This window comes from Phascolarctos cinereus, unplaced genomic scaffold, assembly GCF_003287225.1.
Source record: "Phascolarctos cinereus isolate Bilbo 61053 unplaced genomic scaffold, phaCin_HiC Scaffold_2;HRSCAF=192, whole genome shotgun sequence".
NCBI classification, from domain to species: Eukaryota; Metazoa; Chordata; class Mammalia; order Diprotodontia; family Phascolarctidae; genus Phascolarctos; species Phascolarctos cinereus.
This window is the reverse complement of record NW_027555625.1, coordinates 119,818,828-119,837,222: the sequence shown is the minus strand read 5'-3', so window position 1 is coordinate 119,837,222 and position 18,395 is coordinate 119,818,828. Positions and strand designations below refer to the sequence as shown.

Below are 18,395 nucleotides of genomic sequence, written 5' to 3'. Positions count from 1 at the left end.
TCAATTAAGGTTTTGCTATAATCTGAGAATAGGGACTAGCTGTAGAGACTTGTACACTATGAGCCTTTCTTCATAGAATCACAGAGCTGGAAGTGACCTTGAGGGATCATCTGGTCTCATCCTTTTTTCCCAGGCAATTTAGTGTTTAAAAAAGCTGTCCAGAACTGAATACTGTCCTTAGGTGAAGACTCATAAATCTACTCAGCTTATTTAAGGTTTATATCCCACCAAAAGTTGAGAAGTTATTCCTTATTTCAAAGTGAAAGCTAAAATTAATTCAAGAAACACTTAAGTGCCTACTCTGTGTAAGGCATTGTGCCAAGTGCTACTTTAGGAGGTGATGGTTATTAACATGACCAGGTATACTGTTGAAGAGATTCTCTTTGGAGTAGAGGTTGTACCAAATGACTACCAAGATCCTTTCCAGCTCTGGAATGTCTCTGTAAAAAGGGACTGAACTAGGATGGCTATAGCAGAAGTGGGAAGGGGGAAGGAAAAGATGGCAGATATGAAATGAACAGGTTTTGGCAACTGATTGGCTATAGAAGACAAAGGGGAAGAAAGATGCCCTTAATGGAGTCAGCCATAGAGATGGCCAGGTAGCACAGTAAATAGAGTCCTGGGCCTGGAGTCAGGAAGACCGGTGTTCAAATCTGGCCTCAGACATTTACTAGCTGTGTGACCCTGGGCAAGTCACTGAACCTCTGTTTCCCTTGGTTTCTTCATCTGTGAAATGGAGTCTCACTGGGTTGTTGTGAAGATCAAAGGAGATAGTATTTGTAAAATGCTTAGTATAGTGCCTGGCATTTAATAGGCACTATATAAGTTATTGTTAGATATTGTGATACTATCAATAGACTAAGGGAAGTTGGGTAGAAACAATATTACAAATAATTGCTTAATAAATGCTCACTGAGTTGAATTGGGGGATAGGTTTTGAGGAAAAGATGGTAAGTTCAGTTTTAGAAATGATGAATTTGAGATGCTGACAGGAACTGTTTTGTTTTTCATCTTTGTATCCCTAACTCTCAACAGAGAGCTTTATGTGTGATGTATTTTAAAACAAACAAACAAACCAAAAAACAAACAAAGGTTTGTTAAGTTGATCTGAAGAAAGCTTTCAGAACTTTCTGAATAAGCCCAGCCAAAAAACACAGTAGGATTCTTGGAAATATCCTTTGGGACTTGACCGTACTTCTCCTAGCTGAGGTCCGTTTGGGTCCGCTGCTTGCGTGATGGCCTCAGTTCGCCCCCATGCTTCGGCACTTAGGGAGTGACGATGGGGGCCTGGAGCCTTGTTAGGCTCAGGTTGCTGTCCCTGGCGGAGCCTCAGAGCCTTGGGCTGCGGACGGTCTCTTCCCACCCCCCTTTCCTCTATCCCACCCCCCTCCTCACAGAAACCCAGCTGGTTGAGGAAGGAGAAAATAGTCTCTCCATTAATCCCTCAGCTTCCAGTGACCAAATGAACAAGGCCCCAGTGGTGAAGGCCAAAGCTACGCAAGTCATCCTGAATTCTCTGAATACAAAACAGACACAAGAGAGCATCCACCGCGTTGAACAGCAGGCAGGGTTGACGGATGCAGGATACACTCCCCATAAAGGCCTCACCACAGAAGAAACCAAGTACCACCGTGTGGCAGAAGCAGTCCATAAATTGAAGTTACAAAATGGAGAAATGACAAAAGAAGATTGACTGCTTCAACACAATCTTCTCCAAGTAGTACATCCCATTCTTCTCCCAAGCAAAAGCCTAGAGGCCGGTTTACTCATGGATCTTCTACTTCCTTACCTGGCCTAGATATCTGCAGCATGGACTCTGAGAATGGAGATAGAGACAAACTCTCATCTGAAAAATGGAGCCTTTCTGGATCTAGAGCAAGAACCCTTCAGAAATCCGACTCGGCTTTCAGTGGCCAGTCCTACAGAGGTACTCAGAAGCCATCACCAATGGAGATCATTCAGGTTCAGGCTACTAGAATTGCAGAAGACCCAGCAGCGTTCAAGCCACCTAAGATGGACCTTCCCATGATGGAAGGAAAGAAACCACCTCCACGAACCCATAACATCAAACCAAGGGACATGAATGTGTTGACTCCTACAGGATTCTAAAGCCCCCCTTTTCATATGAGCAAAGTTGCTTTCCCTGCTGAACCACTGTTATGTAGAGAGAATCTTAGACTTTTCTTTTCTTCCCATCCATCTTGCACTTGACATATGAATGATGTCATCCATTTACAATTCTGCTGAAGATAATATTCCTGGGGAAGTAGTGATTGTTTCTTTAAATATTTGTAGGAAAGCTTGAATCTTTCTAATGCAGAAAAACCTATTCTGTAATGTCCCAAAGTTGGTCTGAATAACTTCTCAAAGTACACTTGATCACAGCCAGTTACTGATCTATACAACTAGATTGCAGGGGGTGAAGGAAACAATTAAAATCTAGTAGACTTTGTTCTGCATATTTTATCCAAGATAAAAAAAAAAAAAGAAATATCCTTTGGGAGTTGCCTCCTGCAATGCCCCTCAGTACTGCCTGTAAGAAAACTCTCTGATGACTTAATTCTGTTGATTTACTCAACAGATAATGGGCTAGAGTCAGCACTGAAGCCAAAATGGTGAAAAAGTAATTCCCAGGATCAGATTCACTGAGTGCCTGAACCATCCCCCACAGCGAGGCTCCACGAGAGAATAGACACTCCTACCTTCTCAATAGGACCTGGGGGAATTCCCCTCCTCCTCCCTCCCTCCCCCATTATGAATTGAAACATCTTCTCATTTACACTAGAAACCAGTGAATCAAGTTGATCTGTATTACTTGGCCAAAAATTAATACTGTGGGTTTTTTAAATTGTTATGATAATTACACTATTTCAGAAGATAGGTTGGGCATGAAGACGATAGATATCCCTGGGATGGCAAAGAACCTGTTTCAGTAGGGGTAGTTGTTGTTGTTGTTGTTTTTCCACATTTCTAGTATGTGGCTAATAATAATTTTTTTTTGGTAGAATATGGTAGAACTCTTGAAGAAGACATTTGTTCGGATACTTCTTTCATGTTCCAGAGAGTACTTGTTTCTCTTTCAGCAGTAAGTCAAATACTTGAAATTTGGTAAATTTTGATTGGAAAGGATACATTTCTATAGAGATACTCTTCCCAAATGGGTGAGCCAAGTGTGAAATATTAATAATACTTAAAAGTTATCCTGATGACTAATTATGCCATGGAAGTAACTCTGGATTCTCTAATAGAATGTAAGCTACATGAGGGCAGGGATTGTTTTCATTTTTGTCCTTATTGGTCCCAGAACCTGGCAACTTAGTAACATTGATTCATCCACAGATTAGCCTAACTGCGTCCAGAGAATCCTGTTACCAAAGAGCTATTTATCAGGATATTATTTTTTTCTGGCTCTAGCTACTGACAAAATCAACGTACTGGGAGGGATACTAGCTTTAGAGTCAAAGGACCGGAGGTCAGTCAGTGATGGCCCCACTACTTATTACCTGTGCATTCACTGGCAATCCTTTCATCTCTGTGGGCCTCAGGTTTCTACCCTATAAAAGGAGAGAGTTAGAGTAGAAGACCACTAAGATTCTTTCAAGCTCTAAATCATATTATCCTATAAAGGGTTGCATGGGTCAGATAAGAGAGTGCCTATACTGGATAAATCTGAATAAATCATGGCTTCTTTATGAATTGAATTAATTACCATTTGAAGAGACAGAGATGTATCAGTAGACAACAAACTCTAACCCTTCATTGGCCTTCTAGCTTTCTTTTTAACAACAAGCAAGTCATGGCAGAATCTACTAAAGAGAGCTGAGTTTGTCTTGCCTTTTCCATTACTTAGCCTATGTGACCTTACATCTTCTTATGCTTCAGTTTCATCATCTGTAAAATGGAGGATTCCTACAGGGCAATGATGTTTCCCACCTCTGGGTTAAACTATCCTTACTTTTGAGGAGCTGCCTGGTATTCACAGAATGATAGAATCTTTCTGTAGATAAGAAAGAGAGGTTAGACTTAAGTTGCCATTCATGCTAGATTTGTTGATGCATTCCTGTAAGAGGCTGGGCCTAGTGGCTCGCTTGAGCTCATGAGTTCTGAACTGCAGCAGGGATGAAGCAGCTTAGGTGTCTGCTCTAAATCTGGTACCACTGTGGTGAGCTCCTGGAAACAGGGGGCCACCAGGCTGCCTGAGGAGGGGTAAACTGGCCCAGCTAGAAAATGGAGCAGGTCAAAGCTCCTGTGCCAATGAGTACTGGCTACTGTGCTTCTAGCTTGAGTGAGATAGGAAGACCCAGTCTCAACAAATAAAATTAAACTACAGGTCAGCCCTCTGTTAATCTTTCTACAAACTGGCTTAGAGATCTCATTCATTCTCTTAGCTTCAGCTATCACCTCTGATAGCTGATAACTCCCATAGCCATATATTTCGCTATGACCTCTCTCTGGATTTTTAGACCTGTTATTGATAACTCTCTGATGGACCTTGATGTTTTACTAGCAACTAAAACTTAACCTCCCAAGGTTGAACTTACCATCTTTCCACTTTAAACAGTTGTTTTGATTTCCCTATCTCTGTTCTTAATGCCATCATTCTTCTCAAAACCCAAAGTGGAAACTTTGGCATCTTCTTTGACTTTTCTTTCTCCTTTGCCCAACCAATCAACAAGTTCTATTCATTAATTTTTTCAAAAATATCTCTCATATCTATCTCTTCTCCATTCCTGGTAAAGCCTACTGTTAGCCTCCTTTTAGTTCCTCTTTAACCTTAATCTATCTGTACACTAGTTAATCTTCCTGAAACTCATTGCTTCAGGTCATTTTCCTACTCCTGAAAGCCTTTAATGGCTCCTCATTGCCTTCAGGACAGAATGTAAACTCCTTGGTCTAACATTTGACTGTAATTTGCCTTCCCATCCTTCTCTCCTTTTACCCACATCCATGAACTAGTGTCCTTATTTTCGAAGTGTAATTTATACTTTTCTGACTGCCATTTTGTTCATACCATTTCCCCATTTTAGAATGCTCTCCCCCATTTCTGGCCTACCGGTCTTTCTCAGTCCAGCTGAAATCTTATCTCTTTGTTCAGAGGATCGCCATTCTAGATCCAACAAGGATCTTAAAAGACATTTAGTCCAATTTCCCTCATTTTACAGTTGAAGAAACTGGGGCCCAGTTAGGAGGAAGTAACTACCCTAGGCAACAGAACAGTAAGTAACCAAGACAGGACTTTAACTTGGATCCTCCGACTCCAAATCAACCTTTCCCGGCCTGAGTGTCCTCATCTGTAAAATAAGGAGGCTGGACTAGATAACTTCTGAGAACCCTTCCAGCTTTGTTTCTCTGAGCCTCTGATCTTCGAAGCTTCCCTTCCTTCTCTTCTACTCTTCAGGTTGCTCATTTGGTATTCCTCACTTACTTGGGTCATTAATTATCTTCTCATATGTCATCTCCCCTAGTCAGGTCCTTGAAGTAAAGGACTACCGCTTGCGTTTAAAACAAAATCCCCAGGAGTGCTTGACACTGCTTTACACACATATCTATTCCATAAATACTTCTCAGATATTTGGACAACTTAACTTCACATCTAAGAAAAGGTGGTGGGTTGGATGATTTCCAGGGTCCCTTCTAGCTTTCATTGCTATGATAAATGACTCTGAGAATCCAAGAGGACAGATCAGTATAAGATGATCCAGTCTGCAGGCTTTTGTGAAAATCTGCTTCAATAATAATTGTTGTTTTCTTTTGTTTTCAGGCAGGGAGAGATGAAGGAAATTACCTAGATGATGACCTTGTGAAGCAGGATGCTCAGGTTGGTAACTCTCTGCCTTTTCTTCATATGTGTGCCTGGTGGCATGAATAATTTTGTTTGCTTCTTTTTTTACCCTCTATGAAACAGACAGTTTTTTGTCCAGTGTTTAGCATAGTGCTTGGCACATATTAAGGTCTAGGATAGATAAATCTTATTGGTTAATTGATTGATGGGTAATTTTTACTTACTTCAGTGAGAAGCTGTGATATGGGAAGTTGCCTTCAGACCAAAAACATGAAGGAAGGGAAAGGTATTTAAACTGCTAGATGTCACAGTGGATAGAGCACTGTGCCCGGAGTCAGGAAGACCTGAGCCTCATGTTCAAAGCTGGCTCACTCATTAACTGTGTGACCCTGGGCAAATCACTTAACCTCAATTTGCCTCAGTTTCCTCAACTATGAAATGGTAATTATAACAGCACCCACTTCCTAGGATTATTATAAAGATCAAGTGAGATAATATTTGTGAAATGGTTAGCATAGTGGTTGGCACTAAGTAGGTACTAATGCTTATTCCCTTTCCCTTCCCCCTGATTAAACAAATTTCTCAAATTCAGATGTGAATTTGTGCTTCTTCAAAGCTGCTGACAGTTTTGCCTGCTAGCATAGTCCTCTGGCATTTGGTTGACTATTTATGAAAGGCAATGAACGAATGTATTTTTTTTTATGTTTTGGTTTTTTTTGTTTCTTTTCAGTGGTGAGGCAATTGGGGTAAAGTGACTTGCCCAGAGTCACACAGCTAGTGAGTGTTATGTATCTGAGACCAGATTTGAACTCAGGTCCTTCTGACTCCTGGGCTGGTGCTACAAATGTATTTTTAATTGATAAATTTTCAAGCTAAAAGAGAATCTGGAGGTCTTGAATGCAACGGTGGTGGTTGAAAGTGTTTGAGTGATTCTCTCAGTACTAAAGGACAGAGTTAGAACTACTGTGGAAAAGTTAAAGGAAGACAAATTTTGGCTTATTATAAGGAAGAACTTCTTAAAGTATTTCATAGGGAATAGGGACTGGAATTGTGATTTCATTAGTATAGAGAATACTTGAATGAGGAAATTCCTTCTCCCAAGGTGGGTCTGTACCTTCTCTACTGACTTATGGTCTTAAGACAGTTGCACTAAGAGGCTAATTGTCTTGCCTAGTATCACACAGCTATGAGGTGTCAAAGGTAGGGCTTGAACCCAGGTCTTCCTTCCTCCAAATCCCAGTTCTCCATCTTCTGTACCACACTACCTCCCAAGCTGCTTCAAAATAGATAGTGATGCCTTAGAAGGTAGTGAGAATCTCATTGGAAGTGTTCAGACAGAAGTTAGGGGACTGCCAACTTAATAGAAACTATGCAAAGGGGATTCTTGCATCAGGTAATTAGTTGCAGTGGATGACTTTTAAAGTCTCTTCAATTTTTAAAATTGTATTACTCTAATATATGACTGTATGTTTATGAGCCTAGGTTTAAAAGGTGGTAGGAAGAATGTCTCTCTGGTTCTTCTAAGTTTCACCAGCATGAAATCATAAATTGACCAGATTTGATTTGTGCCAGTGTAAGAGATAAGGGCCAGACCTTCTTCACCCCTTGGGAAGAGTGAGTGCCACAGTTGATGGTCACCTGTAGAATTAGGAATTTAATGTAGTCATTTAAGTCCAGGAAAGGTGGGTGGAACTAGAGGGAAGAGGACCAATCAGAAGCAGATGGGATCTCTGTGAGAGTCTCCTAGCAATAATTTACAAGTCACTGAACTCCTAAGTCCTTACTCAATTTGTAATTCTTAGGATTATCCTTGAACAAGAGAGTAGCTAGTTATATCTCAATACAAATGTAGTCTTACTGGAAAAAAAATTGTGACCTCTGAAAAAAATCATTAACAATAAAACTCAAAAAACTTAAAAAGGAAAAAGCCAATGAGTAAAGAAGAAGAAAAGTCTAGTTTAGCAACTTAGGATGGATGGTTGCAAACCCAGCTGGCAATCATCTTGAGCAAAAGGAACAGACAAGGTGGTATTTCCTAGCCCAAGCTATAACTGCAGGGTAGTAAAATATCTAAATTCTCAACTGTAGACTCCTTCATAGCCTTAGCTTTGTAACTCAGGAGATAGGAATTGGGGGAGCAGGGAAAAGCAAGATATAGGGAGAAAGAGGAGCCAGTTTTTATATTTAAGTGCCTTTAATAGTAAGATTTTATAGACTAAAAATGTGCTGCTGTCAGTTGGTAGACATTGATCTAGGTGACTTGACTGGCCATTTTTTTTTGGTGGATGATGAGAGAAGAAAAAAAAATCCTCAGTTGTCCTTCAACTAGACATTGAATACTTTTCATGGGAGGCAATATGGTGCTGTGGAAAGAACCCTAGATTGGGAGGCAAGAGAACATAATAGCTCATTGACTTTGGACAAGTTACATTACACTTATAAGTTTCGGTTACCTCCTGTAAAATGAGGCTTTGGATTAGATGATCACTGACTCCCTGACCTATGAGTACGGAATGTGGGAACTGGACTGGAACATTTTAAAGACTGTCAAACTCTAAAAATCCTTTGGATTTCTAAAATGTGACTTTCACTGATCAGAGAAGCAGCTAGATAGCCAAATACGTAGAAAAGGGAAGAAAAAGAGAAAAGAGCAATCACTTCTACTCCTAATAAGGATACAAGTTGATGAAGAGCATATTACAGTTAAGGCTCCTAAAATCAGTGATCAGTATTTCCACTGGGTTTGTGGACAATACATTCAAAGTGTGGGCCTAAATCCTGAAGCTGGACTTTATTGCAAATCTCTGGCAAATCTAACTTTTCAGAGTTTTGGTTAGTCAGTTTTTGTTTGCTTTTTTAAAGATCAATGAGTTCAAAGAATTAAAATGCTTTAAAGATGTAACCATATAAGTATTTGACATTATTCTTTGACGACCATTGCATCATGTGAAAAGAGCATAATATAATGGATAGAAAACAAGCCTTGGTGTTGGGAAGAATTGGGTTCAAATCCTATCTGTGAAACATTAATGGCTGTGTGGCAGTGCTAAGTGACTTAACCTCTCAGTGCCCCAGGCAACCCTCCAAAACAGAGAAGCTACTGGTCAGCATCAGTGGAGGGAGTTTCCACTCCAAAAAGGCCTCACATGGTTGAAATTACAGTTCTGGACACCTCTCTCCCCTGCCCCCAAGGAATCATCTAAGCAGCCCCTAAGTAGAAAGACAGTGTTACTTTGTAGAATGGAAATTGTGATGGCATTAGAATGAGGATACCAAATGGGTGGAGAACCTCACCCAACCAAAGAGTTCATTAGGTGCTGTCTTTGTGTTTGCCCATAGCCCCTCTTCACTGAACCTTTCCTAGACCTTGGAGGCAATTAATGACTCAATCCATAAACATTTATTAATTGCCTATTATGTGCCAAGGTGCTGGAGGCTTAAGGTCAGAAAGCAAAAAGTGAAACAATCTCAATGAGCTAACATTCTAATGGAAGAGACAAGGACATTTATAAGTATACACAGCATAAATAAATAATAAATACAAATTAATACAAGGTAGTTGCGGAGGTCACTAGCAACTGGGAGATCATGAAAGGTTTCATATAGAAGGGGATGCTTGAAGTGGGTCTTGATGGAAAAGGTGGGTTTTTGGTTTTTATTTTTGAGGCAGAATCAAGGAGAAAGTACATTCCAGGCATGTGGAAAAACCAGTATAAAGGTAGGAGATGAAGTGCCAATGTGTGAGGACCAGAGAAAAGGCCAAGGGAGAGTCATATAAGGCTAGAAAGTGAAGTTGAGGCCATTTTGTGAAGGGCTTTAAAACTTAAATAGCGGAGCTTATATTTTGTTGTAGAAGCAATGAACAACTCCTATGTGCCAAGTGTAGGGCTTCCAACTCTATTTGGATTTGTGAAAATATGTCAAGTAACCCCTTAGAGCTAGAAGAATCTTGACCTTTCATGTGTTTTAACTCACATTAGGCCCTGTATGAGGCTGGTGAGCAGAGATGGGGGACTGATGAAGTGAAATTCCTTTCTATTCTATGTTCTCGGAACCGAAATCACCTACTTCATGGTAAGTCTCTTGGTTACATATTTTTTTTCATTAAATGACTTATTAAAAATTTAGTCCTGTGCATCAACAAATAATTAAACTTAGTGACTATTTACACTTATATTAATTTCAACACTGACAGTGCGTAGTTCTTTAGTTACTCCCACTAAGTTTCCATCAGGATTCTTTGTTCATTCTCACTCTCTTATGATTATAGTTAATGTATACGCTGTGCTTCTGGCTGTGGTGGTTTTTTAATTTGCATTATTTCATAAAGGCTTTTCTAGATTTCTTTATACTCCTCACACTTGTTGGTCTTAAGGACGTTATAGTATATTCTTTCTTTTTTGCAGCTACAAATAAAGCTTCTATGAAAATCTTTGATCAGAACCTTTCTTTAAATATTGTTTTTGATAAATCTTTTAGGCTATATTCCTAATGATGGAATTGTTGGGACATACGGTATGGTTCTTTTTGTAACATTTATCATATATTGCAGATTGTTTTCCAAAGTGATTCCACAAGTTTTGAACTCTACCATCAGTGAAATGAGTATACTTGTTTCTGTACAACCCTGACAGCATTGAGTTTCACTGTTTTTATTTTTTATCAGCCAGATGGGTGTGAGGTGGGCAAAGTTATTTTATCTTTTTGATTATTAGTAAGGATTGGCAATTTTCAAGAGTTTTATATTTTCCATATAATTGCCCTGAAAGGTGAATTCAGCTTTACATGTATTAATTATAAATATTTTTCCTACTTTATTCAGTACAGACAACTATACCATACTGAATAGTTTCACATTAAGTACATGTCTTGGTATGAAAACTTTGGAATGACTACTACTATATGTATATTACTACTATATGTATACTATACACCCATGGTACAGAAGAAAGAATATCATATTTGGAGTCAGACAAACTGGGCTCAAATGTTAGTTCTGCTGCTTACTTTACTACTTATATGATCTTAGGCTATTCACTTAATCTCCCTAGGCCTCAATTTCCCCATCTATAATATGAGGGGATTAAACTACATGCCTCCATAGAGTACACTAGAGTACAAAATCTAGCAAACCCTACCAAAACTTCACCTTGGGGCTTCAGCAATGGACTGAATGTATGTTATATGAACATCAGCCTTGCTATGTATGGGGAAGCTCATCACCAGGCTGGCTGAATTCAGGATGCTGAATCCTTTGGCCACAGCAACTCTCAGAGAAGGTCCATCAAGTTCTAGAGAGGTTGCCACCTGCATTAGAGGCAGGACCCACACCAAGGAAGTCATGAAGCAGTCTGGAAATATGGAAACCAAATTAGACCTAGAGTTAGAAGCCCTGGAGTTAAGTCTGGTGTCTACCATTGACTCCCTGCGAGACCAGGGGTGAGCCACCTAATTTCCTTGCACTCCCTAACTCCAGGGTTTTGGGAAGGAATGTATTCTACCACATATTGCATGTAGCAAGAATCAATCAGAATAATGACACATTTATTATTAATCATTAACAGCATGAATAATGTACTCAGGGCCTCTTTGGTGTTTGTGTTTCGAGGAAACAATTTTTATAGTCAGTCTCTAACTTAATAGCAATCTCAAGACTTAGTATTCTACTTCAGTTATTTTTTTTTAAGTATTCTTTAGTATACAGGAAGGAAACTATAAATGTTAGTGGTACTTATTCTTAAATAGTACTTATTTAAAGTAATTGAGGCAGCTTCTTTAGGGGGTGTACTGATGAACAGGTGAGTAATTGTAAATTTTATTTAATGTGTATTTCTCAATCTCCCATTCAGCTGTCTTGTGCAGATTCCTGTCTGATTTTTGCAGTGTGCCTTTGAGTAGTTTGTAGGAAATGTGCTATGTGATCACAAAGAATGACTGTAATCACTGTTTTCCTATTCTGAGAGGCAAAAAAAAAATGTAATGAGGTATTTTATCTTTCACTTAGGTCATTTCAGGCATTAGCCTGTGGCAAACTTTGGAAGCACAACTCCATGGTCTTCCAATTATATATTTTACATAGCTCATGGGAAACATTAAACATTAAGTGAGTAAGTTTGGCAAACTACACACACACAAACTAAAAAGTTGAATAGGAACATTTTAAAGTTTCAAATTATTGGGCACACTTGGGTGCTATCAACAGATAATTACTGCTGCAAACAAATATTTACAGGCTTCTCAACTTTGAGATTGTGAGTTCTCATTTGTTCCCTAGTGTGTTTTTTCAGTAGCATAAATCTCCCCCTGGTGGTGATGCCCTAGGAATGCCTTTAGAAGGAATGTCTTGGAAACAACTGTGGCAGGCCCCATAAGCCTGGGGACTGGGGAGTCAGGGAACTTCTGCGTTTGAGGACTGGGAAGCAGATGCTGTGAAAAGCATTTGGGAAGTGGAACACAACCATTTGTTTCCAGATTCTTGATGTGGTTGGATCCAGAGGGAGGAGAGAGGCACCAGCAGGAACACACTAGTGACAGCTGGATACACTTGGCAAATAGTTGAGGAAAATCTAATTATGTCTTGGTCTATTAAAAAGAGTTGAGACAGCCAGTTCTTACTGAAACACTAATCAGTGAAGGGACTGGATGGCTTCAGTTTTGACTTGCTAAGAGAAAAAAAATGAGGCCAGAAGTTAATGCCCAAGCTAGGAATTCAAGCACATGAACATTAAGCTGACCAAGGAAGCACTGAGCCAGCAAAGCAACCACCTACTCAGTGGTGAAATGTTTCCTTCTTCCGAAAGAACTGAAGATTTACTAGTTTAAGTTCCTGGCTAAAAAAAAAAAATTGCCCATTCTCATATTTTTCTTGTTACTATTTTTTAAGTGTAACTAATTTTCTCCCAGTTATCAAGAATTTATTTTTATCCCTCCCAGACCCCCCCTCCTGAAAAAAAACCCCACAAAACCAAAAAACAAAAACCTTTGTAACAAATAAACAGTCAAGCAAAATAAGTCCCCACACTGGCTATGTACAAAAATGTGTCTCATTGTTAATGATGTTTGTTCCCAAATGTAGTGTTTGATGAATACAAGAGGATTTCCCAAAAGGATATTGAGCACAGCATTAAATCCGAGGCATCGGGACACTTCGAAGATGCTTTACTGGCAATAGGTGAGAATCTACTTTTTTTGACAATTCTTAAGGGGAAAAAATAATGACTGATCTTTTCATGTCCTTGTCCATATTTCTAGTAGTCTTTATGGTGTGGAAATACATGTTTGTTTCTTCTTTCTAGGTTGTTTAAACCACCATTGGCTCCCATCCAGATTTTAAGCAAGGAGATTTTTTTTTTTTAGCCTCTGATTATTTTTTTTGAGTATTACTTAGCTTAAAGTCATCATCTGTTGACTTGGTTTCTGTCTGCATCTTCTTTCTCCACAGGTCAGAGAGGACATGAGAGAATTTTGGAGCTTACTAACCTGTCATTTTGAAATTATGTTCACCCCTGTTTTTTAATGACTTTAATGCCTCTTTTTGCCAAGGATCATAAGATCCTAGATCTAGAAATGAAAGGGACCTCAGAGGCCATCTAGCATAAGCTCATCATCTTACAGATTAGCAAGCTGAGGCCTGGGAAGGTTAAGTGGTTTGCTTTAGGTCATAAAGGGGAGTGAACATGAAAGGCAGGATTGAACCCCTAATTTCAGAGCCACTATTCTTTCCACTGTACTAGTAACAATATTGAGGCCAATTTTCCTCTCCCTAGACATTTTAAAAATTAAATTGCTTTTAAAGAAAAACATTCCTGTCATTTTCCTAATGTCCTCTCCCTAAAAAAACTCCATCCTTTATAACAAAGAAGCATAGTTACACAAAAACAAACTAATACACTGACCATATCTAACAGCAGATTCCTCATTCCACACCTATGATCCCCAACTTATTCCCCAAGAGGATGACCTCTCCCTGAAAAGTCCTTTAACATGACCTGTCCTGTTGACCTATTCATTCCCAAAGAACATTGTATGGTTAAAGTTTCTTTTTTAAGGGGATCAAAAGATGCTACTTCATAGCTTGTCATAGAACATTTTGTCCTAGAGAACATTTTTCATCCTCACAAACCTTAAAGTGCTATATAAATGCCAGTTATTACTATCATTAGTGTTATTTTCACTATATTTTATCCATGATCTCTTTCTACTGCCTTTTTTTCCCTCCACAGTAAAATGCATGAGGAATAAATCTGCATATTTTGCTGAAAGGCTGTACAAGTCAATGAAGGTAATAAATCAGTCAACAAATGTTTATTAAAAACCTATTATATGTCAGGTGGCATTTAGGTGGTTCAGTAGATAGAGCACTGAGCTTGGAATCAGGAAAACTCATCTTCATGAGTTCAAATCTGGCCTCAGTCTAGTATCCATGTCCTGCCTTCTTTGCTTTGATATGAACGAGGGTCCTGTTCTGAAACCTGTGTGACCCTGGGCAAGTCACTTTACTCTATTTGCCTGAGTTTCCTCATCTGGAAAAAGAGCTGGAGAAGGAAATGGGAAACCACTTTAGTGTCTCTGCCAAGAAAACCCCAAATGGGGTCATGAAGAGTCGGACATGACTAAACACATGAACATGTCAGGTACTATGCTAGGCATTGGAAGATACAAAGATGAAATGGTTGCTGCCCTCAAAGAGGTTTCATTTTACTGGAGGAATACACCATACACACGTACAAATACGGAATATATATTTTTTAAATTACAGTTTGGGGGGGAGCAGGGGGTGTCTAACAATGGAAGGAATTATGAATGACTTCCTGAAGGAGGCCAGCTGACCCTTAAATGGAGTTGGGGACTGAGCCTCAGATTCCTCATCTATACAGAAATGATAGTTGAATCTATGATAGTTGATGAGATCACCAAAAGAAAAAGTGTAAAAAGAGACAGGAAGAAGTCTCAGGACAGGACGCTGGTTTATACTCAAGTAAAGAGGACAGCATCACATAGATAGAACAGAGAAGATAGATAATGGAAATGATCTAGGGATGGGTCCTGGGAAGGAATGCATGTTTATAGAACAATGGGGCAAGGAATTCCAGGGCTGAGGGAAATGTAAAGTTAAATTTGTTAACTAAAAGGTTTAGATTTCGAAGGGAGGATATTGAAGCCAGAGCTAAAGGGAAGGCCTCAGGAAGCAGGCTGGGTGGAATAATCAAAGGGTGCACCGAAGGCAGAAGAGGCATGTGGAAGAGGGGTGAGGCACGTGAAGAATTAGAAGGTCAAGACTGGTATCATTTTTACTTAACAACTGGCATTTCTAAAGGGTTTTTTGTACTTCGTAAAGCACATCATTCATTGTATCCTCACAACACTCCTGTAACCCAGGTAGCTTAAGCATTAGTGAAATGAAGAACTCGAGGAAGGGAAACTGGCTTGCTTAGAGTCGCAAAGCTAGTAAGTAGCCTGGGTGGAACTTGAATCTAGAACTTGTGACTACATCCTATGTTTTACTACTACACAACAGCTGCTTTTTTGGGGAGAGTTTGGAATGGTTATTGTTAACCACATGCTAATTAGATGCATATATTGTTGTATAAAATATGGAAAGTCACACAATCCTGGGTTAATGAATTAAAGAGGAAGTTTGGTATTCTCCTTACTCCAGCATGCATCAGTAGCCATCATTTCTAGTTTGGCTGTGGTTTTGAATATTGCTGCCTTTGTCTTTCCTAGGGCTTAGGTACTGATGATGACACTCTCATCAGAGTGATGGTTTCTCGTTCAGAGATCGACATGTTGGACATAAGGGCGCATTTCCAGAGGCTCTATGGGAAGTCTCTATATTCTTTCATCAAGGTAAGTCAGAAAAGTCTCGGCTTTGCCCAAAAGGGAAAAAACACTGATAGGAAGATAGCTTCCTAATCAAATTCATTAGATGCTAATGAGGACGCAAGCCAACTTCTTGTTCCCTTGTCTCTGAAAGTTGAGTTGGAAGGGACCTCAGAAGCCATATAGTCCAAACTCATACCTGCCCATGCATCTCTTTGAAAACATTTCTGCTTGAAGACCTGTTAGGAAGGCAACCCATTGTTAGGAAAATGTTCATCACATGAACCTGAAATCTGCTTCTTGCAGTTTACACTCATTGGTCTTTGGTCTTCTCTCTGGGGTCAAACAGAACAAGTCTAATTCTTCTTGGACATGATAGCCTTTTGGGTATTTCATGTTCCCCACCAAGTTTTCTTTTCTTCAGGATAAGTAGCCAAAGTTCTTTAAACTGATCCACATTTGGCATTGTCTCCAATCCACCATATTCTTAGCCCTTCTTTGGACATATTCCAACTTGTAATGCCTCTTGTTGATTATCTCCAATTTATCATAGATAGATAGGTATGACTATCTTATTTGCTATTTGTCTTCCCCATTAGCCTGTGAGCTCCTTGAAAGCAGGGACTGTCTTTTGCCATTCTTTGTGTCCCCAGTGCTTAGTTCAGTGTCTGGAACATAGTAGGTGCTTAATAAATGCTTGTTGACTGACTCTCATAAACTGTGGTGCCTAGAAATGAACACAATATTTTAGATGTGGTCTGACCAGGACAGGCTGGGTATAGCAGTATTATCACCTCTATCCACAAAGAGAAATTATCAAGAATTTCTCATTCCTCTCCTTTCCCCCTGATTCTTAGGACTTGTCAAGGTTAGAAGCTGGAAGTGGAAGAGTTCACAGAATGTTTAACTTGTCTGCATAATGACTGTTGTGTGTATGAAGGCCAAGTAAAATTCATACTTTAGTGTCTTTGGAGGAGGGGAAAGTAGGATGGCATAAGTTAGGCCCATATTTACCTACTGTCAATTTTTGTAGACTGAAAATCTGATTGGTTATTTGAAGATAAAGGTATTAAAATAGAGAGGAATGTGAATTAGGTAAAGATCATTGGGAGAAGATCTGGTAGTGCTGATGCCTTACATAATTACCCTGTTCAGGCTATAACCTTACAGGGAAGGGCAGAAAGGGAACTAAAAGATTACTAGGGATATGGAATAGCTTCTTGGTCATATGGGATCCTTATTTCCCACCTGGCCACCTACTTGAAAGGCAGTATGGTGGAATGGGAAGAGAGCACTAGATTTGGAGTCAGAGGACCTGGGTTGAAATTCTGGTTCTGCTACCTGTGTGGCCTTGGGAAAGTAACTTAATGTAGCTGGGTCTCCGTTTCCTTATCTGAAAAACTGAGATGATCTCTAGGGTCTCTTCAGCTCTAAATCCTTTGATCTGGTGGATCTGAGAAGCCAAAGGGGGACTTCAAGATGAACCTTATCCCTCAATTTGAGCCACTTATTGTTGAGGCCTCAGCTTCAGGTTAGGGCAAATGACTCTGATGACTTCAGTAAGCCTTCTGAGTGTGACTGGCAATTTGGAGAGGCAGCAAGAGGGGGAGTTTTAAAACTAGATCTTTGTTGAGTTAGTAAACTTGCATGTCATTCCTAAATCTGCAGCTCTTTCTGTGCAACCAGTGAAATAGATTTCTTGCCTTATTTGTTCAGGTAGAAAATATCTTTTAGTAAGATGCTTTTAAGAATGAAAGATTTCAACTCTGAGGTTAAACCTTACAACTATCACGTTGGCAGATATGACAAAAGATGGAAATAGTCAGGGGGCTGTAGAATTAAAGGCACGGTAATACAATGTATATAGTTGTGAATTGGCCCAACTATTTTGGAAAGTCATTTGGAATTAAGATTTTTTAAAAGGTGATCAAATATCCATACTTTTTGACACAAAGACCTCGCTGACAGGCATAAATTCTAAGGAAGTCAGAGAAAGAAAGGTTCTATCTACATTAAAATATTCATTGCAATGCTTTTTTTGGTAGCAAAAAGGAAAGTAGATGCAAAAGAGAAACAAAGTAGTAGATGCTCATCAAATGGAGAATGTTTAAACAAATTGTGGTACATGAACATAATGAAATATTATTGCCATAAGAAACAGTGAATAGGCAGAATTCAGCAAAGCGTGGAAATACGTAAATGAGTTGAGGTAGATTGAAGTAGGCAAAACCAAGAAAAACAATATACACAGTGACTCACTCAAATACTCACATGGCCAGATCTGTTATCTCTTCAATTTGGAAGCCTCTTCCAACAACATAGAGCTCAAACCATACATGTCTATCTATCCATCTTGCCTATGTCCTCACAAAGGTTCACTACAGAAAATCCATCCAATGTGATGGAGTCCTTCCTTACTTTCTCCTGACATCTCAAGGGGACTTGTGAAATGTTCTGGCTGTCCACCTGTCATCCCTGTTCCTTACCACGTGACCAGCTCATCTGCTCTTTTTATCATACAGTTCTTTAATGAGGAGTAGAAGCAATGTAAATGAATTATCCCAACAGAGGAGACAAAGAGAGTTCAGGAAGTGCCTTGGTCAGCAAACATCTGACTTCATTGACAAATGAAGAGAGGTGGCTGCCAGGGGTAACCCAAGCTGGACTATTAACTCATTAGGAAAATCTTATAATATTGTAATAATCTGTTTTTGCTAACAATGGTGGAACCACCACTTTGAAAGCCTAAAATCCATCAGTTGTGGATATGATTCTGGAGACAGAAATGGCA

The 18,395-nt window shown here is 39.4% G+C and overlaps 1 protein-coding gene and 1 pseudogene across 1 annotated transcript in view; both read left to right on the top strand.

Moving 5' to 3' along the window:
- The window catches only part of ANXA4 (annexin A4), a 71,511-nt gene that overhangs the window by 49,614 nt on the left and 3,502 nt on the right, over positions 1 to 18,395 (top strand). Inside the window, exons 7-12 of the mRNA XM_020985389.2 lie at positions 3,006 to 3,085; positions 5,762 to 5,818; positions 9,763 to 9,856; positions 12,858 to 12,953; positions 14,005 to 14,063; positions 15,509 to 15,631. Coding sequence (XP_020841048.1) covers positions 3,006 to 3,085; positions 5,762 to 5,818; positions 9,763 to 9,856; positions 12,858 to 12,953; positions 14,005 to 14,063; positions 15,509 to 15,631 — 509 coding nt within the window. The remainder of the gene's footprint in view (positions 1 to 3,005; positions 3,086 to 5,761; positions 5,819 to 9,762; positions 9,857 to 12,857; positions 12,954 to 14,004; positions 14,064 to 15,508; positions 15,632 to 18,395) is intronic.
- LOC110207530 (putative monooxygenase p33MONOX pseudogene) lies at positions 4 to 2,999 on the top strand (annotated as a pseudogene).